The sequence below is a fragment of the Pelecanus crispus genome, chromosome Z, assembly GCF_030463565.1.
Source record: "Pelecanus crispus isolate bPelCri1 chromosome Z, bPelCri1.pri, whole genome shotgun sequence".
Taxonomy (NCBI): domain Eukaryota; kingdom Metazoa; phylum Chordata; class Aves; order Pelecaniformes; family Pelecanidae; genus Pelecanus; species Pelecanus crispus.
The window spans coordinates 76,314,780-76,333,038 of NC_134676.1; the positions used below are offsets into that span (position 1 = coordinate 76,314,780).

Here is an 18,259-nt window from a genome sequence, read left to right on the forward strand (position 1 = left end):
GTAGACTAGACTGAACCATGTCCTGAAGTGCCACATCTACCTGGTTTTTGAACACTTCCAGGGATGGTGACTCTACCACCTCTCTGGGCAGCCTGTTCCAATGCTTGACTACTCTTTCCATGAAGAAATTTTTCCTAATATCCAACCTAAATCTCCTCTGACACAGCTTGAGCCCATTTCCTCTCGTGCTATTGCTAACCACATGGGAGAAGAGACCAACACCCACCTCACTACAGCCTCCTTTCAGGTAGTTGTAGAGAGCAATTAGGTCTCCCCTCAGCCTCCTCTTCTCCAGGCTAAACAACCCCAGTTCCCTCAGCTGCTCCTCATAAGGCCTGTGCTCCAGACCCTTCACCAGCTTAGTTGCCCTTCTCTGAACACGCTCCAGCACCTCAATGTCTTTCTTGTAGTGAGGGGCCCAAAACTGGACACAGTATTCCAGGTGCAGCCTCACCAGCGCCGAGTACAGGGGGACAATCACCTCCCTGCTCCTGCTGGCCACACTATTCCTGATCCAAGCCAGGATGCTGTTGGCCTTCTTGGCCACCTGGGCACACTGCTGGCTCATGTTCAGGTGGCTGTCAAGAAACACCCCCAGGTCCTTTTTGGCCAGGCAGCTTTCCAGCCACTCTTCCCCAAGCCTGTAGCGTTGCATGGGGTTGTTGTGCCTGAAGTGCAGGACCTGACACTTGGCCTTGTTAAACCTCATACAGTTGGCCTCTTGTTCAGTAGGTTCAGTAGAGAAGTTACTCTGAAAGTGAAAGTGGTGGTGTCTCTGACCCCTGAAGACGGGCTTCTGCTAGACTCAGCTTTGTGGTTTTATGTATCTTAGGTTAAAGGGAACTATAGTAGTGTGTGGGAGCAAAGACATCACAAAAACGTGTAGTACTCTACTCTCTAGGAGAATGAACAAAACATAAATAGCAACTGGCTCTACTTGCTTCTAGATGATACCCTCAAATTAAGGAGTGCAGACCCTACTGTGAGGATGACAACCTCTCTGCCTGTCTTGGAAAATAATAGTTATAGTGGTCTGTAGTGCTATTAGTGATGGGATGGCTTACAGCACTGAAGCACAAGCTTTAATCCTGATTCTTAGCCTGTGCTGTAACCTCAAGCTGAATTTAAGTCTGAAAAAACAAGCTCTTTTAAACCACCCTAGCACTGCATATCTGATGAGAGTAGCTAGTAGCCTCTCAAAGCCAAAATACTAGCAAGGGGTGAAGCTTCTCTCTGTCACATCCAGCAGGAAAGCTGTTACTACACTGGTTCAGTGCCCTGTCCTCATGGGAAAGTGTTGCCTTACACTGCTTGAATGGAACTTGCTGTATCCTTCTGAAGGGCCCCTTAGGGTATAGAAAAACTGATCTTGGAGTCTGTCTCCATAGTTGGCCTCACTTTTCCAGTGAGCTTGAATGATGTGATGTGTTCGTTGAAAGGAGTATGCTGCCGTGCAGGTGTTGCTCAAGGGCAGAGATGCCTCTTCCCCTTCGGTGCTGCGGGTGGTGTTAGCAACAGCTACTATTGACTAGCTCTGTGGTGAAAGCAGTGATATGTGGCAATGGTAAGTGACAGACTACCCCAGACAATGCTCACACTTGTGCTTATCTGAGTGGGACTGGCACCTTTGCTGTAGCTTTTTAGATGCTTTAGTATAAGGTAAATTATAAGTGAAAGTCTTGGATACTGCCAAGACAAAGCAGAGTTTTGGATTGTCACCAAGAAAATCCCTGGAAAATTTTAATAATACCATTTATTGCGAGTGACCAGCATGGCCTCCTCAGTATTTGTATCTGATGTTCAGTGTGCTGACTAGCTCGCTCCTGCATCAGTATGCTTCACTTGAAGCCATGTGTGCCAAACACCTGTATGTGCCACAGTGGCTGTCAGGAGCCTAGGCCATATAAATAAAGGGTGCTTCTATAGATGAATTAGTCTGTAGATCTCAGGCCTTGTTTTGTCCCTCCATCAGGCTCTATAGATATCATATTGTGAGGAAATACTGCATGACTGATTTTCCTCACTTGCTCTCCTTAAAGCAGGCAGTGAAGTGGTCATACTGTGTGGTTCCCACCCCCGCCCCTTTCTTCCAACAGACACACATTTGTTTATTTTACCCATCTAGGAACAAATGCCTTCCTGCTGGAAAATGCCTTGTTTCTCAGCAAATGTGGTGGAGGGCTATCTCTTAAATTGCACCTGCATAAACTAACTGAGAGAGCTCCTCCAATAGCACACTCCTCCAGCTCTTCCAGGGTTCGAGGTGAAAACATGAGTTCTCCCCTTTGAATATCTCTGCCTCCTTCACTTGCACAGTGATGTCTCATCAGTTTGACTTGCTCTCCTGAAGCCTCCACTGATCTTGTGTGGGGAAGTGCTAATGGAACTCATCTGAAACAGCATGAGGAAACGCACATCGTAGTGCAATATGGAAGTGTATTCTTGCTTGTTTAAACAAAGTATTCACCAGGATACTATGGTGCTTTCCAGTCCTCTGTTATCTCTTTCCTTCCTGTTTCTTCTCTCTGCTTCTCCCCAATCCTTTGCATCTGTTCACACTTTAAAAATATTGCTGTTTACTCTCAAAAACATCTCAGCCAAATTGGCACTTCGACACTGGATACAGAGATAACTGATGCAGCTAAACCTACTTCTGGAGCATGAACAGGAAAAAACTGCTACATGGTATGTCTGCAGAGCTTTAACACAAAGCTGTGTGTCTCTAGGAGAAAGCAGTTTAGTTTGGACAAGCTTAACAACTGTTCCATCTGTAATCAGATATAAATCTGGCTTCTTGGATTGGGGAGGACTCCTAGTCATATGCTGGATTCAGGTTTTCCTGCTCATGGTCTGAATCCTGGTTGCTGCTTTGCTATTTAGAAGGTCAGAACTCGGGTCTGAAAACAAAGCTTTAAACAAAACCCTGGGCGTGTTAGGCTTGTTCATTAACAAGGTGCTCTTCAGCATGTTAAAATGGGTTGTTAAAATTCTGGTGCACACAGCTGCAGAACCCTTCTGATAATAATTCAAGTCTTATAACAAACAATATTCCTGAAACAAACTCCTTACAGGTGGAGATGGAGCTTAACAGAGCTAGAGGAGAGTAACTGGAGACTTGACTCAAAAGGTCTGTATTTTTCTAAATGTTTCTGAAGACATCTAGCTTCTGCCATCTGTGGAGATCTTTGAGGTCTGAAGGTAGAGTGGAGTTGGTGCCTGTTGCCTTCTGTTGAGAATGGTAGAAGGAAGAAAGAACCTTTAGCTCTTTTGAAGGATGCAAATCCAAGCCTGCCCGAATGTTAAACTCTCTTGCTTTCCTTCGGGTCACAAGCACTTTTCTACTACTTTCTATAGCTTAAACATAACTGAGCTAATCTTGCTGGACAGTTGCCATACTGGCTTTTTGCTTAGGAAGACAGATAAACCTTTCCGCAAGGACGCTAGTGCTTTGTAAACAGATGTAGAAGCTAACCTTGGATCTGGGACTGTTTCTTCCAAGAAAACAGTTCATCCTGTGGATGTGTTAAAATACCTCTTTGGATTTAAAGTACTTTGCCACAGTAAGGGAGCTGTAAGATGTGGCAAGCATCCAGTTACTCCTTGCACTTTCCATCCTGTTCAAAGGATATGTCAGGTTATCTCGATAACATGTCAGGTTATCAAGAGTTAGTAAGACAAAAGTATGTCTTATCCCTTTACATTTTGCTTGATTCATGTTTGCTCCAAATAACAACCCATTTCATCTGCCAGATACCTGGCCCCAAAAGCCCACAAAGTAGCACAGTAACATGGTTTATTACTAATATTGAAGGACTTATCTTAACTGCTGTAAAACATCTGTGAAATGCCACTCATGATCCTCATTTTTAGAGTGTAACCTGAACCACGTTTAGCTTTAGTGTGATATTGCACAGTTCCCCTTCCAGACAAGGGAAAGAGGCCACCCTCTTAAAGACTCTGCGAGAAGACAGACATATAGCCAGACTGTACGAGCAGATGGTCTGATGTGGTACTTGACACCTTCTTGTGACACCCCTCCACCCTTACCCCTGTGCACAGGAAGGCTGAAATTGAGCTGTATTGTAGCTGAGTCCCTGAAGACTTCTGCAGCAGAGGTAGGAGATGGCTTACTGCTCTTGCTGAAAATGCTGTTCGCAGGAAATGCTTCTGTGCCCACATTCTTGCTCTGGTTAGCTTAACTGTGATGACTTATAAGAAAATGAACCACAAATTAAAATAATCTATCCTATAAAACTTGGCTGTTAGCCTCAGGAAAGAGGTGGGAATCCCATGACCTGCATGAGAAGGCTTGGGAAGTGCTCGTGTCAGTCACGTAGTGTCTCTGTGAAGCTTGTACCAGTCTTTCTCTGTCCAGCCAAAGTGCAAAGAAACACTGTTCCAAGTATGACACCTTAATAAGCAAGAATGCTCCCAGGTCTTGAGTGGTACCAAACTATATGCCGTTATGACCAGATGCTGCATCTGAAATTCTTATTTTTTCAGGGGTACTAAGGAGTCTGTCTCCAGGCAGCTATGACCTTCAGAGCAGAAACACTAGTTTGAGTGATAAACTCCAGAACAAAGTCATCAGACTCATGGCTTGGCTCCATGCTGTACTCTGACACCTATTTAAAATATCCTGAGAGTAAATTAATGCAGTCTATCTAGTGGCTTTTTGGTTAGATGTACCAGTGGTACTGCTGGAACTGTAGAGGTGAGGCTTGGATCAGGTGTTGCATGCCCCGTTAGAGTTAGGGGCTTTCCGCCCAACACTACAGGGACCACAGACTTGCTGCATAATACCCTCCAGGGCTAGGAAGTAAAAATCTGGGCTCATGTCATCAGCACCCAGCACTGTATCTTCTCTGCTGACACATTTCCAGGTAAGAGCAAGAAGAATTGCTTCTGCTTTGAGCTTAGTCTGTATTGCTCTTAAAATAGCCTCAACCTTGCAGTCTGATTCTAGATGATTAATATAGTGGGAAACACTGACCTCTTCTGAGGGTATAATCTTGTTCCTTTTGAGTACATCTGCACACACTGTACTCTGCTTCCCATTACTGGAGGAGGATGTCAGGAGCTGGAGTACCTGTAACAGCTTACCCTGTCCTGGGAAGGTAGGCTCAGCCTTAGAAGCTGATTCTTGCAGTTCTTGTCAAACTACAACTTAGCACTGTCTTGTTTGTGGATCAGTGTGGAAATGTGGTACTCCGTCCTGGGAATGAATAGGGTTTTTGGAGTTTGTTAACTGTGGGTTTTTTGTTTGCTGTGGGTTTGGTTTGTTTTTTTGTTTTGGTTTTTTTTTTTTTAAACCTTGTAGAGGAAGTCTGCCTTCTTATCCTCCCTTCCCTACTGCGTCCAGAGCATTCTGCCTCCTCTGCAGACTGGATCCGCTTTGGTCACTCTTGCCTTAAGTAGCTGCCCAAAGACAAGTGCAAGAGGAGGGGATATGCAGTCTCTCATATCTACCTCAGATATGTGTGGGGAAACAAAGGTGACCTGTAGTAAACAATGTACGATGCTGATGTCTGGTAGAGAATGAAACTGAACACACATAAAGCGGAGGCAAATGCCTTTTCTTCCCTTCTCTATCTGAAGAGAAGTTTAGGTATTTGTCTGCTGCTGGTATTGGATAATAGTATTGTGCAGACTGAGATTTCACTGTACAGATGCTTGGTGAGGTCTTCTAATAAGATACTGTGCTGTCAGTGACAGATGAACTGATCTAGATGGACTGGAGGATGGAAAGGTGCTTTCTCTTTCTACTCTACAGGCCAGTGTCAGAGAACTCTATAAACAAAAAATAGCTGCTTTTGAAACTTGCTGGGATGAGACAAGTAGTGCTATGAACATGTCTGTGAAAGCCAAGTTAATGCAAGCTTTTTTAGTGTTCTTGGGAATACTTGCATCTAAACCATTTTAGGTTTTCAGCCACCAGCAGCAATTTTGCTACAGCTTATTGTCATGTACTGAAGGTACAAAGGTAGGACTGTTCCAGAAACCAGCTGCATTCATTGTGTAGAATTGTTGTCCCCTCAACATGACTGTATCTGTGTTTGTGTCTCTCTGGGAAATGGATGGCAAAAAGCAACAGAACGCCTTGAAACAGAAGGAGAGAGGTGCAGCACTCTGAATTTCAGAAGCAAAGCAGTGATGCTCTGGGAATAGTACAGGCCTGGCTGTTAAGGTTCCCGAGTTAGGCAGGGATATTTGGGGTTAAGTGCACCACTTGCTTCTAAATGGCAACATTTCTAAAGGTCTCATACTGTCATCTAATACTTGTTGAATGAGAGCAACGTGCTTGCAACATCAGGTGGTTTCTGGCTAACCCGTTACAGAGATGAGCTTATCTGTGCTTGGAAGACCTAGCTGAACCACCTCTGCCACTTCCTTCATGGTCTACTGCTTAGACAGGAAAGCTATCACGTTAAGCTGTACTCTTGCTAAGGCAGAATAGGTGAAAACTAATGTTCGGTTTATAGAAGCTGCAGTATTGACTAGCTGCACTTAACTCAGCAGGAGGCTGCATCATCTTCACTTGACAATAAGCCAATACGTACAGAATTTTAGACCCTTTTTTAGCCTTCAAGGGTTGAATCCTGGATGCTTTCTCTGGTGTGTACTACTCCATTGGGGGAGGCTGCCATCCAGAAGACTGAATACCAAGCTCCTGAGGTTTTACTTTATGTGGATCCAAGCTGCTCTGTAAATCCAGAGTCTTGGAAAATCTCCTGGGAGAATGAAGGAGGGAGAAGATGACATCAGCTGGAAACTTCCCAACTCATTTTGCATCTCATATGCAGACTTCAAGTTTATAAAATTCAGCTGAATTTTAAACTTGGATGAAGTGAACTTCTTGATAGATTTAGTATCTGTTTCTGGCCAGGCTAACTAGTCAAGGTGTTTGGACTGCATAATAAAACAAAACAATGTGAAGCTGCTTCCTTACCAGATAGCAGCCTGCTATAGTTGGCAGGGCTCATGCATTTCCAACATAGGCGGTTAGCTCTTACTTGCTCTGCACTGTAGGAAACCAAATATATGTTGCTAGAGTCATCTAATCTCATGTACCCATACATTTATGTGTCTTGAGGAATCCTACAGACTCCACAGGAATGCGTGAAGAGTCTGCCTGTAGGTGGTTGCACAACTGTGCACAAAAGCCGAGTGCATAACCTACTGGTTATGATCATGAACCTGAACATCTCAAATGTCATACTGTTTCTGCTATAGGTTGTGATCCAGGTCTTGTTAGACCTTCACCTGACCTGCTTCAGAAGGTGACAAAGCTGTGAGACTGGCCTGAGGAAGTGAGGGACAGAGGCGAAGGATCTTTGCTCTTTACTTTAGAAAAAAGCTTTGAAACTTGAGGCAGTCTTCATGGATACTCGCTAAGACTTGAAGAATGTCGTGACAGAACCTCTCCTCCACTCCATCTGCCTGGCTGCCAGAAGCAGCCTCCCCTCCTCCCTGCTGTGGGACTGTTCAGATTCATGGCAGGCTGACTGTACTGTGAGTAACAGGTGCTGTGACAAAAAGGCTTTTTTTTCCGTGAACAGCTTTGTGAGTAGTAGGTACCTGCTGGGACTTGGACTGTGCTCATCTCTGATAATGCAGATAGGTACTTAAAACAGTGGATGAGCAGCTACTTGGTGCACTAAAGGTGAAGCTGATGCATGAGTCTCTGGCACTGAAGTCAGACTCTGTGTTATATAAAATAATTAATACTAGTCAGTATTTCAAATGCTCGCAGGTGTGATAACTACACTGACAGGTAGAAATGCAGAAGGCTGCAGATCTTTCCTGCTAGGCTCTGCAGGACATACTCCTCTTTCTGTGGTAAAAGCAGGCTAGAACAGATGATGCAGTCTTGCTTCCCCAACTGCAAAAAATCCTCCAAGTCCCATGGAAGGAAGCCAGTGCCAATTAACATGATGAGGAGGTGCTCTGCTGAAAGGATTATAGCCTGAGACAACTTAGATTGCTAGGCCATCTGCTGTGACACTTCAAAGCCTACCTCTTTCTAGCAATAGCATAAGACTTAGCAAACTGATCCTGCCTACTGTTAAATGAAGGTTCAGCAGTCATAAGCATTGTTCTTTGTGCAGTTAGCTTCACCCATTAAGAAGGACAAATAGTTAGCTTCTACCTTGGCTTTCAACTACTGAAAACTAGCCAAGTAGCTAGGCATGATGCCAGCTGTGACTGCTAGGGGGAGGGTTCTGCCATCACAGGTGAGGCAGTGTAGCACAGTAGTTCTTTCAATGTACACATCCTATGTCCTTTCCTCCCATCGCTGCTCCTAACCAGAGTTGGTCTAGAAGCGTTACTTGGTCTAGAGCTGGGGTGTTTCATCCGAGGCTAAGATCAGGTAAATCTATCACAGCCTTTATTTTAAGACCTGAGACGTTCCACAAGACCTATGACTGCAAGAGCACACTCAAGTAGATTGATATGGATTCCAGCCTTCACAAACCTCTTCCCTGCTTAAAAAGTGCTAGACGTGCTAGTAGGATATTGTTATCTCCCAATAGAATTGGTGAAGAAAGTCGCTAACTTCATGCAAATGGCTGCAAGCTCCATCTTTGGTCCTTCCTCCAGTTGTTCTGACACCTTGATGCAGAGTTTTCATATTTTAAGGAGATTCTGTCATATTCTTTAAGCTCTCCTTTGGAAGGGTTTTGTTATGAGCTTTTGAGATCTCCTGTGCAACTGTTTCTGCAAGTTAATTAATTTCCATACTGGAAGCTTAGAATTTGACTGGCTGCAGTTCTGGCACCACTTGTCTTATATTAATGATTATTGCACATGGGCAGTGAAGAGCTGTCTTTTGCTTTTGGAAACAGGAACAGATTTGACTGCAGCTACAGCAGTGTCCCAGGGTTTGCTTTGCTTTTTACTCTGCTCAGCCAAATTCTCCTGTCTGGCTGAACTACAGATTTTCTGAAGCCATCTCCTGTTGCTAATCTTATCCTGTCTTCTGCTTATTCTGTTTGTCTAACTCCAACAGAACTCCTTGTCTGCTGAGTTATTGTAGCATTGCTTCTTCCTGTTGTACATGCTTCTGCTATGTTGAGGCTGAGCCAGATGCTTGTGTAGTTCAAGCTGTCTGCCTCATGTATGAGCTGGCAAGCTGTGCCATACTCATCCTGCTCTTTTGCCCTCTTAAGGGAGCATTTGAGTGCCTACCTTCCAATTCTTGCCCACTTGCCAGTTAAATCTGAAATCTCTCATCTGTTGGCAACCACTTCTGAGCATTAGCTGGGAGAATGCATCCAACCTCTCTGTTAGTAGACAATAGTTTAGATCAACCCTTTCCCAAAATGTCTAGGTGGAAGCATTATTCTCCCTACTTCATAAGACAGACCTCAAGGTGAAGAGCAATGCTACCACAGTGCTGCAAGACTGCAACAGGCAGAGGGCTGTGTATAACATCCCAGTACTCCCATGATGGGTTTGTGACAAAGACTGGTAGGAACTTAGCCCTGTTCTTAGCCATTGTCAAAGGCAGGCTGTTGTAAGTAAGCTTTAACTTGAAGCTCTCACCTGTAATTCTGAATCCTTGAACAAAGGAGGACTTCTTTTGAAGACAGGGACTACTCTTATCCAGCTGGAACATAAACCACAAATGCATAAGGAACACGGATGGACAAAGAGGATCTTACCCAAACAGGATTGCTTTGCTAAGGTTACATGTTGCGTTTAGTGACTTAAAGACTGTGTGAAGCTGGGGCTAAGCAAGTAATTCTAAAACTAAAACACTTCTAGTTAATGTGCTGCTTAGTTGTAGTGATGTTTCTTTGTCTAGCAACCAGAGGAACCTTTATGCTTATAAGGGAGACACTCTGTGGATAAATCTATTCTTGTGCTACTAGTTAAACTGACTCACTCCTCTTCTCTGAAAAGAGTAGCCATGGGTCTTTGGTACTTTCTAATACTGTTGTCAAATGTTCCTACATATTGTGCAACTTGCCACATGCTGTTAGTTCCCTCTGCTACAAAACCAGAGCAGAGAACATTTGTGAAGTTGCTGTGATATTTATGCGAAGTGGAGTAACCAGTAACTGGATGGAGTAGTTGGTCTGTATCGAAGTATGAGACTCAAAGGTGTGGGAATGTACCAGCTTGCTATAAAGGGTCCCTGTCCATTCCATCCCGTCCCCTCCCTGCTCCCTCCCACCCCTCCAACTCACTTTCTGAGAATTACAGACTTCCCAAACCCTTGTGCAACTCTTCCTAAAGTAGCCCCTTGCTGGTTCGTTTAGCCTCTGTCTTCTCTAGGCACAGGGTGATACTCTTGGAGTTGGGAGGATGGGAATGAGGACCTCTCCGAGCAAAACACAGTGTTTTCATTGGCCTTAGGACTCCAAGGGGGAGTCCTATGCACACATAGACACTGGTGCTGGAGTGTATGATCTGTGACTGTCCTGTAGTACAGTGATGGCAATTCAGTCTCTGACTGCTGTCAGCGTGTTTGGAAGTTGGACCAATGGACTGGTTGGGAAGCCTCTGATACAAGTTTGCCCTCTTTCTACTATAGGAGTCTCCAGAGGTGAAGGCTGACTGCATTCCAGTCAACTGAACTGTTGCCCGTTTGCCTGAAGCCTGTCTTATAAGTAGGTCTCTTGATTTGCCTAGGTGTTTTGTTTTTAGAGTCTGAGGTGGTTCAGTCTCACCAGGAACTGTTGGTTCAGCAATACTTCTACTTCCTCATGAATAGAAACCAGGTTGCACCATACTAAGGGGAGGTATGGTGGTAATGTGCTTTCTGTTCAACTTGTGGAACGGTAGAGCAACCTAATGCTCAAAGCCCAGACCTTAGGGGATTGCCCAGGTGTCCTGGAAAAAGATGATCCTTGGAGCTGCTGAAATAAATAGCCCTTGTAATGGGTCAGTGAAGCTTGTCTTTAAGAATTTAAGACAGGACATTTATTCTTTAAGAATACTGTGCTTTATAGTGAATCTGTTCACTTATTAAAAAGCTGCTGTGTTTTCCTCTCCAATACAGGATCTTAGTCTACCTAATGGCACACCTGTGGACACTTCTAGCCCAGCCTCTTCCTCATCTCTCCTCAACAGACTGCAGCTGGATGATGACTTGGATGGGGAAACTAGAGACCTCTTTGTTACTGTTGATGATCCCAAAAAACACGTGTGCACAATGGAGACATATATCACATACAGGGTTACAACAAAGGTACAAAGCAATATCCTCCTTTCCTAGTACTTTTTGCTTTGGGGAGTTTTTTTGGGGCATGTTCTGATGTCTGTGCATTGCATTGTATTTCCTTATTTGAAGGACAAGAACTTAGTGTCTTTCAGTACCTTGTGAATATGTTGAAGGTGTGACTTCTCTTAGCAGAACTGTTACTACTTCAGTATATGAAACTATGGAAAACTTTTAACATGTCATCTTAGATTTTTGTCTCTGACTCTTAAAAATAGAACTGTTTGTAAACTTGCAAGGCCAGTTTCTTTCATTAATTTGAAAGTCTGCTCATGTAAGGTAATCTGACACCCATTTGGTTTGAGTTACCTCCCCTGAAGGGGAATGTGCCTTGTTATTGATTCGCTGTTAATCATCTCACATTTTGTGTCTATCCATTTCTGAAATGCTTTAAGCTTGCTGCTTTAAGTGTTTACCACACTTCCTCTATCAGCCACTTACCGAAATCATAATCTTGATCCTTCAGCTGTAAGCTAGCTTCCGTGGAGTTGTTGGTACAGAAGGCTGTATCGCTACTGCTAAAACTAAGTAGTGTAAGCATGCTACTGTCTACCAAAAGAAATATGCTAGAGATTTTTTCAGCATGTGTTGCAGTTCAATCATTAGTGCAATCTAATTGCACTAATAGGAAAAGTGATCTGAAAAAGTCCACTGCACTCACAACTGGAATGTTGATTTCTGTTAACTAGCTCATTCTCATTAGTGTCAGCTCCTATGTGATGCTGACATCTGTTTTGGGCACTTGTAGTTACCTAAGGCAAAAAGTGTTCGCTAACTTCACTAGGAATATACTTGATCCACTTTATCCAAAAAGATTAACATTCCTCTGGCCTACTTAGATGGCACTATATACTGGAGAGAATATTTTCCTTTGAGATAAGGAAGCCTTTACAGGCCACAGATAATTTTTTTTTCAAAATGTCTACTCCAAAGTTCCACTTTCAGGCTGCACAGGAGAAAATGTGGTTTCTCTAAAATAGTAGCTACCTCTTACTGCACACTTAATGTAGGCCTGTCATTCTTTGCTGCTGTAAGTGTCTTAATCTTGCAAGAAATGCTGCCTCTTAACTACTAGGAAATGCTAAGAAGTATTGTAGGAAACTTTTCTACTTGGAGCAGCTGTTACATGATCAGAAGGAATAGGAAGCACAAAATGAGATGCAGCTTTCCACAGGCAAATGGCTAAAATTGGCTAAAGTTGTTTCTCCCCTAAGTTAAGACCTGATTATTCTGTCAAGTTAGAATATCTCTATGCAGTGACACCCTAATAACGTTCCTCTGCTTGGAAACCTCTGTTCGTACAAGGGTTCCCTTCCTTCTTAAAGCAGAACTCTGGAATGTGGGTAAGGTATTTAGTGTATTTAGATCAGATGTATTACCCAACAGTGTCTTTTTTAAATAAAAAAAAAATTGTCTTTTATTTCTGTTTTTGCCTATCTACCCACCTGTCTGTTAATGCTTGTTTTATTTGGGATCTCACTGTAGCACATAAATCTGCTATATCATAGCATTACAATACCATTGTGAAACAGTGCATAACTTATTCTTATCAATCACCATGAAAGCCTCACCTCTTTGGGTTTATTATTCTTGTAAACTTCTGGCTAACCTCTAGGGTCAGCACCTCTAGCACTACCTACCATTGTTTAAAGAAAGACTGCTTGGAAGACTAACAGTATTAATACTCTGACTCATTCTTGCCATACAAACAAGGCCTCTTTCATGCCAAGCTAATTGCCCAATCTGCCATTGTAGCTGAAAGTGCTAATTAAACATGGCAAAAAAGCTGCACAGGAATAATCCCTAGACAGTGATGAGGATGAGTGCTGCTGGTTGCACCTCCAGGTTGTAGGTCAAAGTTCTATAGCAGACCTTGCTCCTGTCATCACTGCAAGGCCACACCTTCCCACCGCCTTCCTTGCAGCCTTGTATGAGAGAGTTTTGAGACCTGTAAAGGGCTGAAAGGGTCTCTGTCGTGGCTCTGGATGAGGAGGCAGGGATGGCTGCTTTTTTACCACTGAAGAATGCTACTGGAACCTCAAAGGTTTGGATAAACATAGGTCCTAGAATGAGTTATGCTGAAGACTCCCTTGCTGTGAAAAGCAGGATCACTAGGGGAAGAGGGGAATGTAGTTGCTAGTGCTGTAATGTGTGCTTGTGGCTGTGACTGGACACCACTGTAGGGAAGGGTGTAACCTGACCACAGTCTTGTTTTTGTGTTATTTGTTTTTTTTTTTTCTTTCTTTAGAAAGGTCCTTCATTGTAACAGCAAAAAAAAGAGAAGTCTTGCAGCATGCCCCAGACTTCTCGTCTACTGATACCTTTGTCAGCATGTGGTGGTGGCAGCTGAGGAAGGGTCCAAAACATCTGGTCCAAAACAATGGCTTGCAGGGAAGCTGAGAAGAAAGCTTAGATTTTACTTGGTCCTGCTTGTACCCCTGCTTTCACAGCTTCCTAGTAAGAGCCAGGTAGCATTCCCCAACCTGTCTTCTGGATGAAAGCATTTAAAGGCTGTAATGGGACTCCCCAAAATAATGGGGACAGTGATTGAGACCTGGCTGTCTTGACTCTTTCATACTGTGTTTTCCTCTTGCTAAGAGCAGTTTTCTTATACAGGGAGGCTAGTGAAACCAAAAAGGTATGTGAAACTTGTGCTGGAACTTAATTTGGTCTTGGCTGTGATGACTGAAGTGTCTTGGGTGTTCTTGATGATAGACCTTTGTGCTCTTCAGGTAGACTGATGTGTAGAGGGATTTATCAAGCAGATCTTTCTGAGGAAGTAGAGGGAAAATAAAGCTTACCCATATGTTATGTAGTCATCTATCCCGAGGGAAACATAAGTAAGTGTACTTCTAACTTCACTTTTGTTGTACTTTCTAGAACGGCAAGGCCTTCTTCTGTGCCTTTTCCCATGGAGGTCTGAACAGCTGTGTGCCATTCCTCAAAGTCATGCAGTTGCTCTGCAGGCTTGAAGGGAGAGACTTTCAAACCAGTCAATACTGAAGTGGAGGTCTTGTTTTCTTTTTCCTGTCCTTCTCCTCCTGCTTCCAGTGCATGCACTGGGTAGGTTACCTGAGCACATGAAACATCTTGATCCCTAGAGAGGAGCACGTGTAGGTGCTATGATCCCTTTTTCCAAATAGGCTGAACTATTTGAGGCAAATGAAACTACAAACTACTAAGAACACCAACCTTGCTCCCTTCCCCCCCGCCATTCTCCTCTTTTTCTAGCTGAAGATTTTGCCCCAAGCTTAGATAGTGTCATGGAGGGGAGTGCACAATCAGGTGTAGTGAGTGAGAGACGAGAACTAGGGTACAAAAATAATTTCATATAGTTATCACAGGCTAGCTTTAGGTTTGTCTGCTAACTCCTTTCAAGAAAGACAAGAATCTTGCACAAGACCAAGACTTGGTGATTGCATCAATATTGCCTCAAGTCAAAACTATTTCAGCAACAGAGGTAAAAGTGTCTGTAAACCTGCCTGCTTTCCAGCAAGTAAAACTGAGCCCAGAATACTGCAATGCTGACTTAGTGGAACTGTGCTGGAGTCTTCAATAAGTCCCTGGAAATGTCTTGCCCATTATTTTTGGGAGGTTGAGATCTGCCACATAAGTTTCTCAGCTTCCTCTGGGAGAGACACATGTCCTTACAAGCTGAGATTTATGGATCCTACTAAGAAAGAGGGAGGAATTGAACTGTGTCAAAACCACAGACATTTCACTTACCATCCCTGGACAGTGGCAAGACCCTCTTCCCTTTTGTGTGCAGTCTGGAAAAAATAGCTCATGTGAAGCTAATGAGCAGTTTGATCTGAGATGCAGATTCTTTCAGCGTTAGTGAGGTGTTGTTAAAACCTTGAAGGGCCCTTATGTTCTGTCCAAATAGTGAAAAGCTTATTTGCTGTCTGGATTTGACAGCCTGTACAGCAAACAGTGAAATGCTCATGACTATGATGTATTTTCATCTGCCTCCCACTGAAGAATAAAACCTGGTATGTGGAAAACTTTGCAAATCTGCTTGTGATATAAAGGCAGCAGGAGCAGTTTGCTGGAGATGAATGATAACTAATGTAAAGTTTGTGCACTGGTACTTACCCTGCTTTTCTACTTCTAAACTGTACCTACACAGTTTTTCTTAACTGTTAGCAGAATACTGGTTAATAAGGTTCTCAGTGCTAACAGATGGGAAACTTTACCTTCATCCTCATGTTACAGGATAAGACGCTGTAGTGTGTATACATCCTGATTATTCTCATTCGCTCACTGTCTGATCTTTTTTAAGGGGCCTTTGCCTGGTGACAGCCAGTTCACAAAAGCTGTCCCTACTACTACTAAATCATTACTTTTTTTTTTTTACTGCCAAGTTGTCTCCTGTGAGGCTGAGGTATAGCTGCCCTATTAACAGAACAAAACAGTCAGCACCACTGGCTGATGAGGGCTGTCTACGTGTGTGTGAATTACCTTGTTCTAGTGTAACACTGTTCAGTCTCCTACTCAGAACAAGAGAAAATGGTTCATATGAAGTCTCAGAAGTTTCATTTATAATGCGGCACTCTAACACATTAAATAAGCTGGTGTTACTCTGAGGTGTAGCTGAGTAAAGTGCAAATCTACAGTGGATATCTAGGTCTTGGTAGTCCCTCATCTACAAATACAGCTTCTCTGTTGGTGAGCATTCATTATGTTAGTCCATGGACTAATGGGTATATCTCTTATCAAAGCTAGCAGGTCAAAGGAGGGAGGAGATGAGCTTGATTTATTCTTTTCTGTCTCTCTATGCCTTCCTTTTCTAGAAACCAAACCATTTCATAGGTAATATCACATTAGCATGCTGTTTATAGTATACTAGAGCTACTGTTCTGTTGATAGTGTGTTAAGGCTGCTGGCTTCCCCTTAGAAAGAGATTTCTGGCACAGGACTTGTACAGGATCCCTAGTAGGGATTGGTGGGAATAATGTGCAGTAACTGAAGAGCTGGAGCCATCCACAGAGCAAGTTAAAGAGGTGGATTGCATTTAAAGGCTGATACGAAACTCTCTCCAAGTATGTGGCAGTTGCTTTCAGTCTGGAAGTAAATACAAAATCTCTGCTGGAATTTAGCAGGAGGTTGTGGTGGCTAGGAGTAGCAAAGCAATCTAGTGCTGTACTCAGTGCCAGTTCAAAGCTAGGAGAGCTGGTGTGCTCCTCAGGATGAAATGGTTTTGATGTCTAGCTGTAGATGCAGTGTGCTGGCACTGCAGCATCACCTTAATTGCAAGATGGTCTTGATGCTGCCAGGTAACTCAGTATAGCTCTCTAGGCTTCTGTGATCTGTGCTTCTCAGTGGGACGTGATGATAAGGGCCATCTACCTTCCAGTGAGGGCTGTTGCAATACCAGGCTTTTCAGTTGGTACACAGTTTCATTAGTGCTTTTAGGCAGTTGCAGTACGTGCTGTGCAAGCAGCACCACACAGTCAGCCTTCCAGGCTATGGACTGTTCGAGGACTGGATAAAAGATTTGCCAGCAGTTTCTCTGCATATTTACCTTCTGTCTCAAACTTGTAATGGCAAGTGTAACTCCTTACCCTAAAGAATGAAAACTGTAAAGATTTGACTTAATGTACTGATATCTCTAATCAGGCATACATAAACTTAATGTAAACAAACTCGTTTCTTCCTCTGAGAAATCAACAAAACCAGTCCTTCGGCCAACCTAGCAACAGCTTATGTTCTAATCTTTTAGCCTTGAAGGGGTGTAATAAGCCTGTCACTTCTGGAATACTGGGCAGTGGTGAAACATTTTTTCACCCATGGTTAATGCACATCATAGTATAAACAAGTCATTAAGTGTCTTTGCTTTTAGTTCTTGACAGCTAAAATAGTCTCGTCCTTGGAATGAAGATTTCATACAGTCTTCCCCGCAAACTTGTAACTGCCAAGAGATTAACATGGTGCACAGTACTCTCCTCTCCACAGACTTCTCCCATCAAGTTTATCTGAGCACAATGTGTAATGAAGTACGAATAGATCTTAAGAACACATCAGCTCCAAGTAATCATTTTTCTTATTGCTGGCTTTCCTACTGCTTGAAAGGCCAGAGGATTTTTCTCTCATGCTGGCTGCAAACATGATTTTGGGGATGGAGTCCCTGTGCAAGGCTTGTCTGGCCTTACCCTTGCCAGTGATGGCTGTACTGCATTTGCTGCTAAGCTCTGAAGTTAGAGGTTCTGGTGCACGCTAAGTGTATCCTGTTCTTCTTTTCCAGACCACGCGAGCAGAGTTTGATTTGCCAGAGTATTCTGTCCGCCGGCGGTACCAAGACTTCGACTGGTTGAGAAACAAGCTGGAAGAGTCTCAGCCAACACATCTCATTCCCGTAGGTAGTGAGCAAGAATCTGCTATTAAGGATGGTTCTGTCTCTGTCTTCCAAGGGTGATTTTGGTGATACGTCTCCTTAGATGTAAATACTTCATACTCTTCTAGTATTTAGATTTAAATGTAGTACTTCATTCTCTTTTAATGGAGTGGGAAGAGCTTCCCATTCTTAACTGAATATGAAGCTTAGACTTTTCTTGGCAGCCTCCTGTAGGGCAATATGCGCGGTGACTACACCTGTTGTGGCATAAATGGAATACGCTTCATCTGTTTGCTCAATTATTACATCTAGATTTCTGAGTATCTGAGGCTTATGAAAAGCCACCCAGGTACTTCACGTCCTACTCTCAGTCAGTTTTCAAGATGGCCCTTCAAGCTGGTTTTAAAGAGAGTATTTCAAAACTATTTGTGCTAACATTTAATAGCACAGACTTACAAATCTAGTCTCTGGCTTGGTAGCTATTGCATGCCTTCAGTAGGCAGAATTTTGATTCTGCTAATGAGATTAGCTAAATTACTGCACCCCTTCTTGTTGCTGAAGCTGGCAGTCTGACCAACTTATGTGATATGAAGAGGTTGATACTGATCTTCAGCAGTCTGTTTTTCATGCTGTAGAAGATGTGAAAAGGTAGGAAGCCTGTGAGATCACCACCATCGGCTATTTTGAACAAAGAAATT

The 18,259-nt window shown here is 43.3% G+C and overlaps 1 protein-coding gene across 1 annotated transcript in view; it reads left to right on the top strand.

Moving 5' to 3' along the window:
- SNX30 (sorting nexin family member 30) overlaps nt 1–18,259 on the top strand; it is a 51,922-nt gene that overhangs the window by 12,357 nt on the left and 21,306 nt on the right. Inside the window, exons 2-3 of the mRNA XM_075726174.1 lie at nt 11,009–11,197; nt 17,472–17,582. Coding sequence (XP_075582289.1) covers nt 11,009–11,197; nt 17,472–17,582 — 300 coding nt within the window. The remainder of the gene's footprint in view (nt 1–11,008; nt 11,198–17,471; nt 17,583–18,259) is intronic.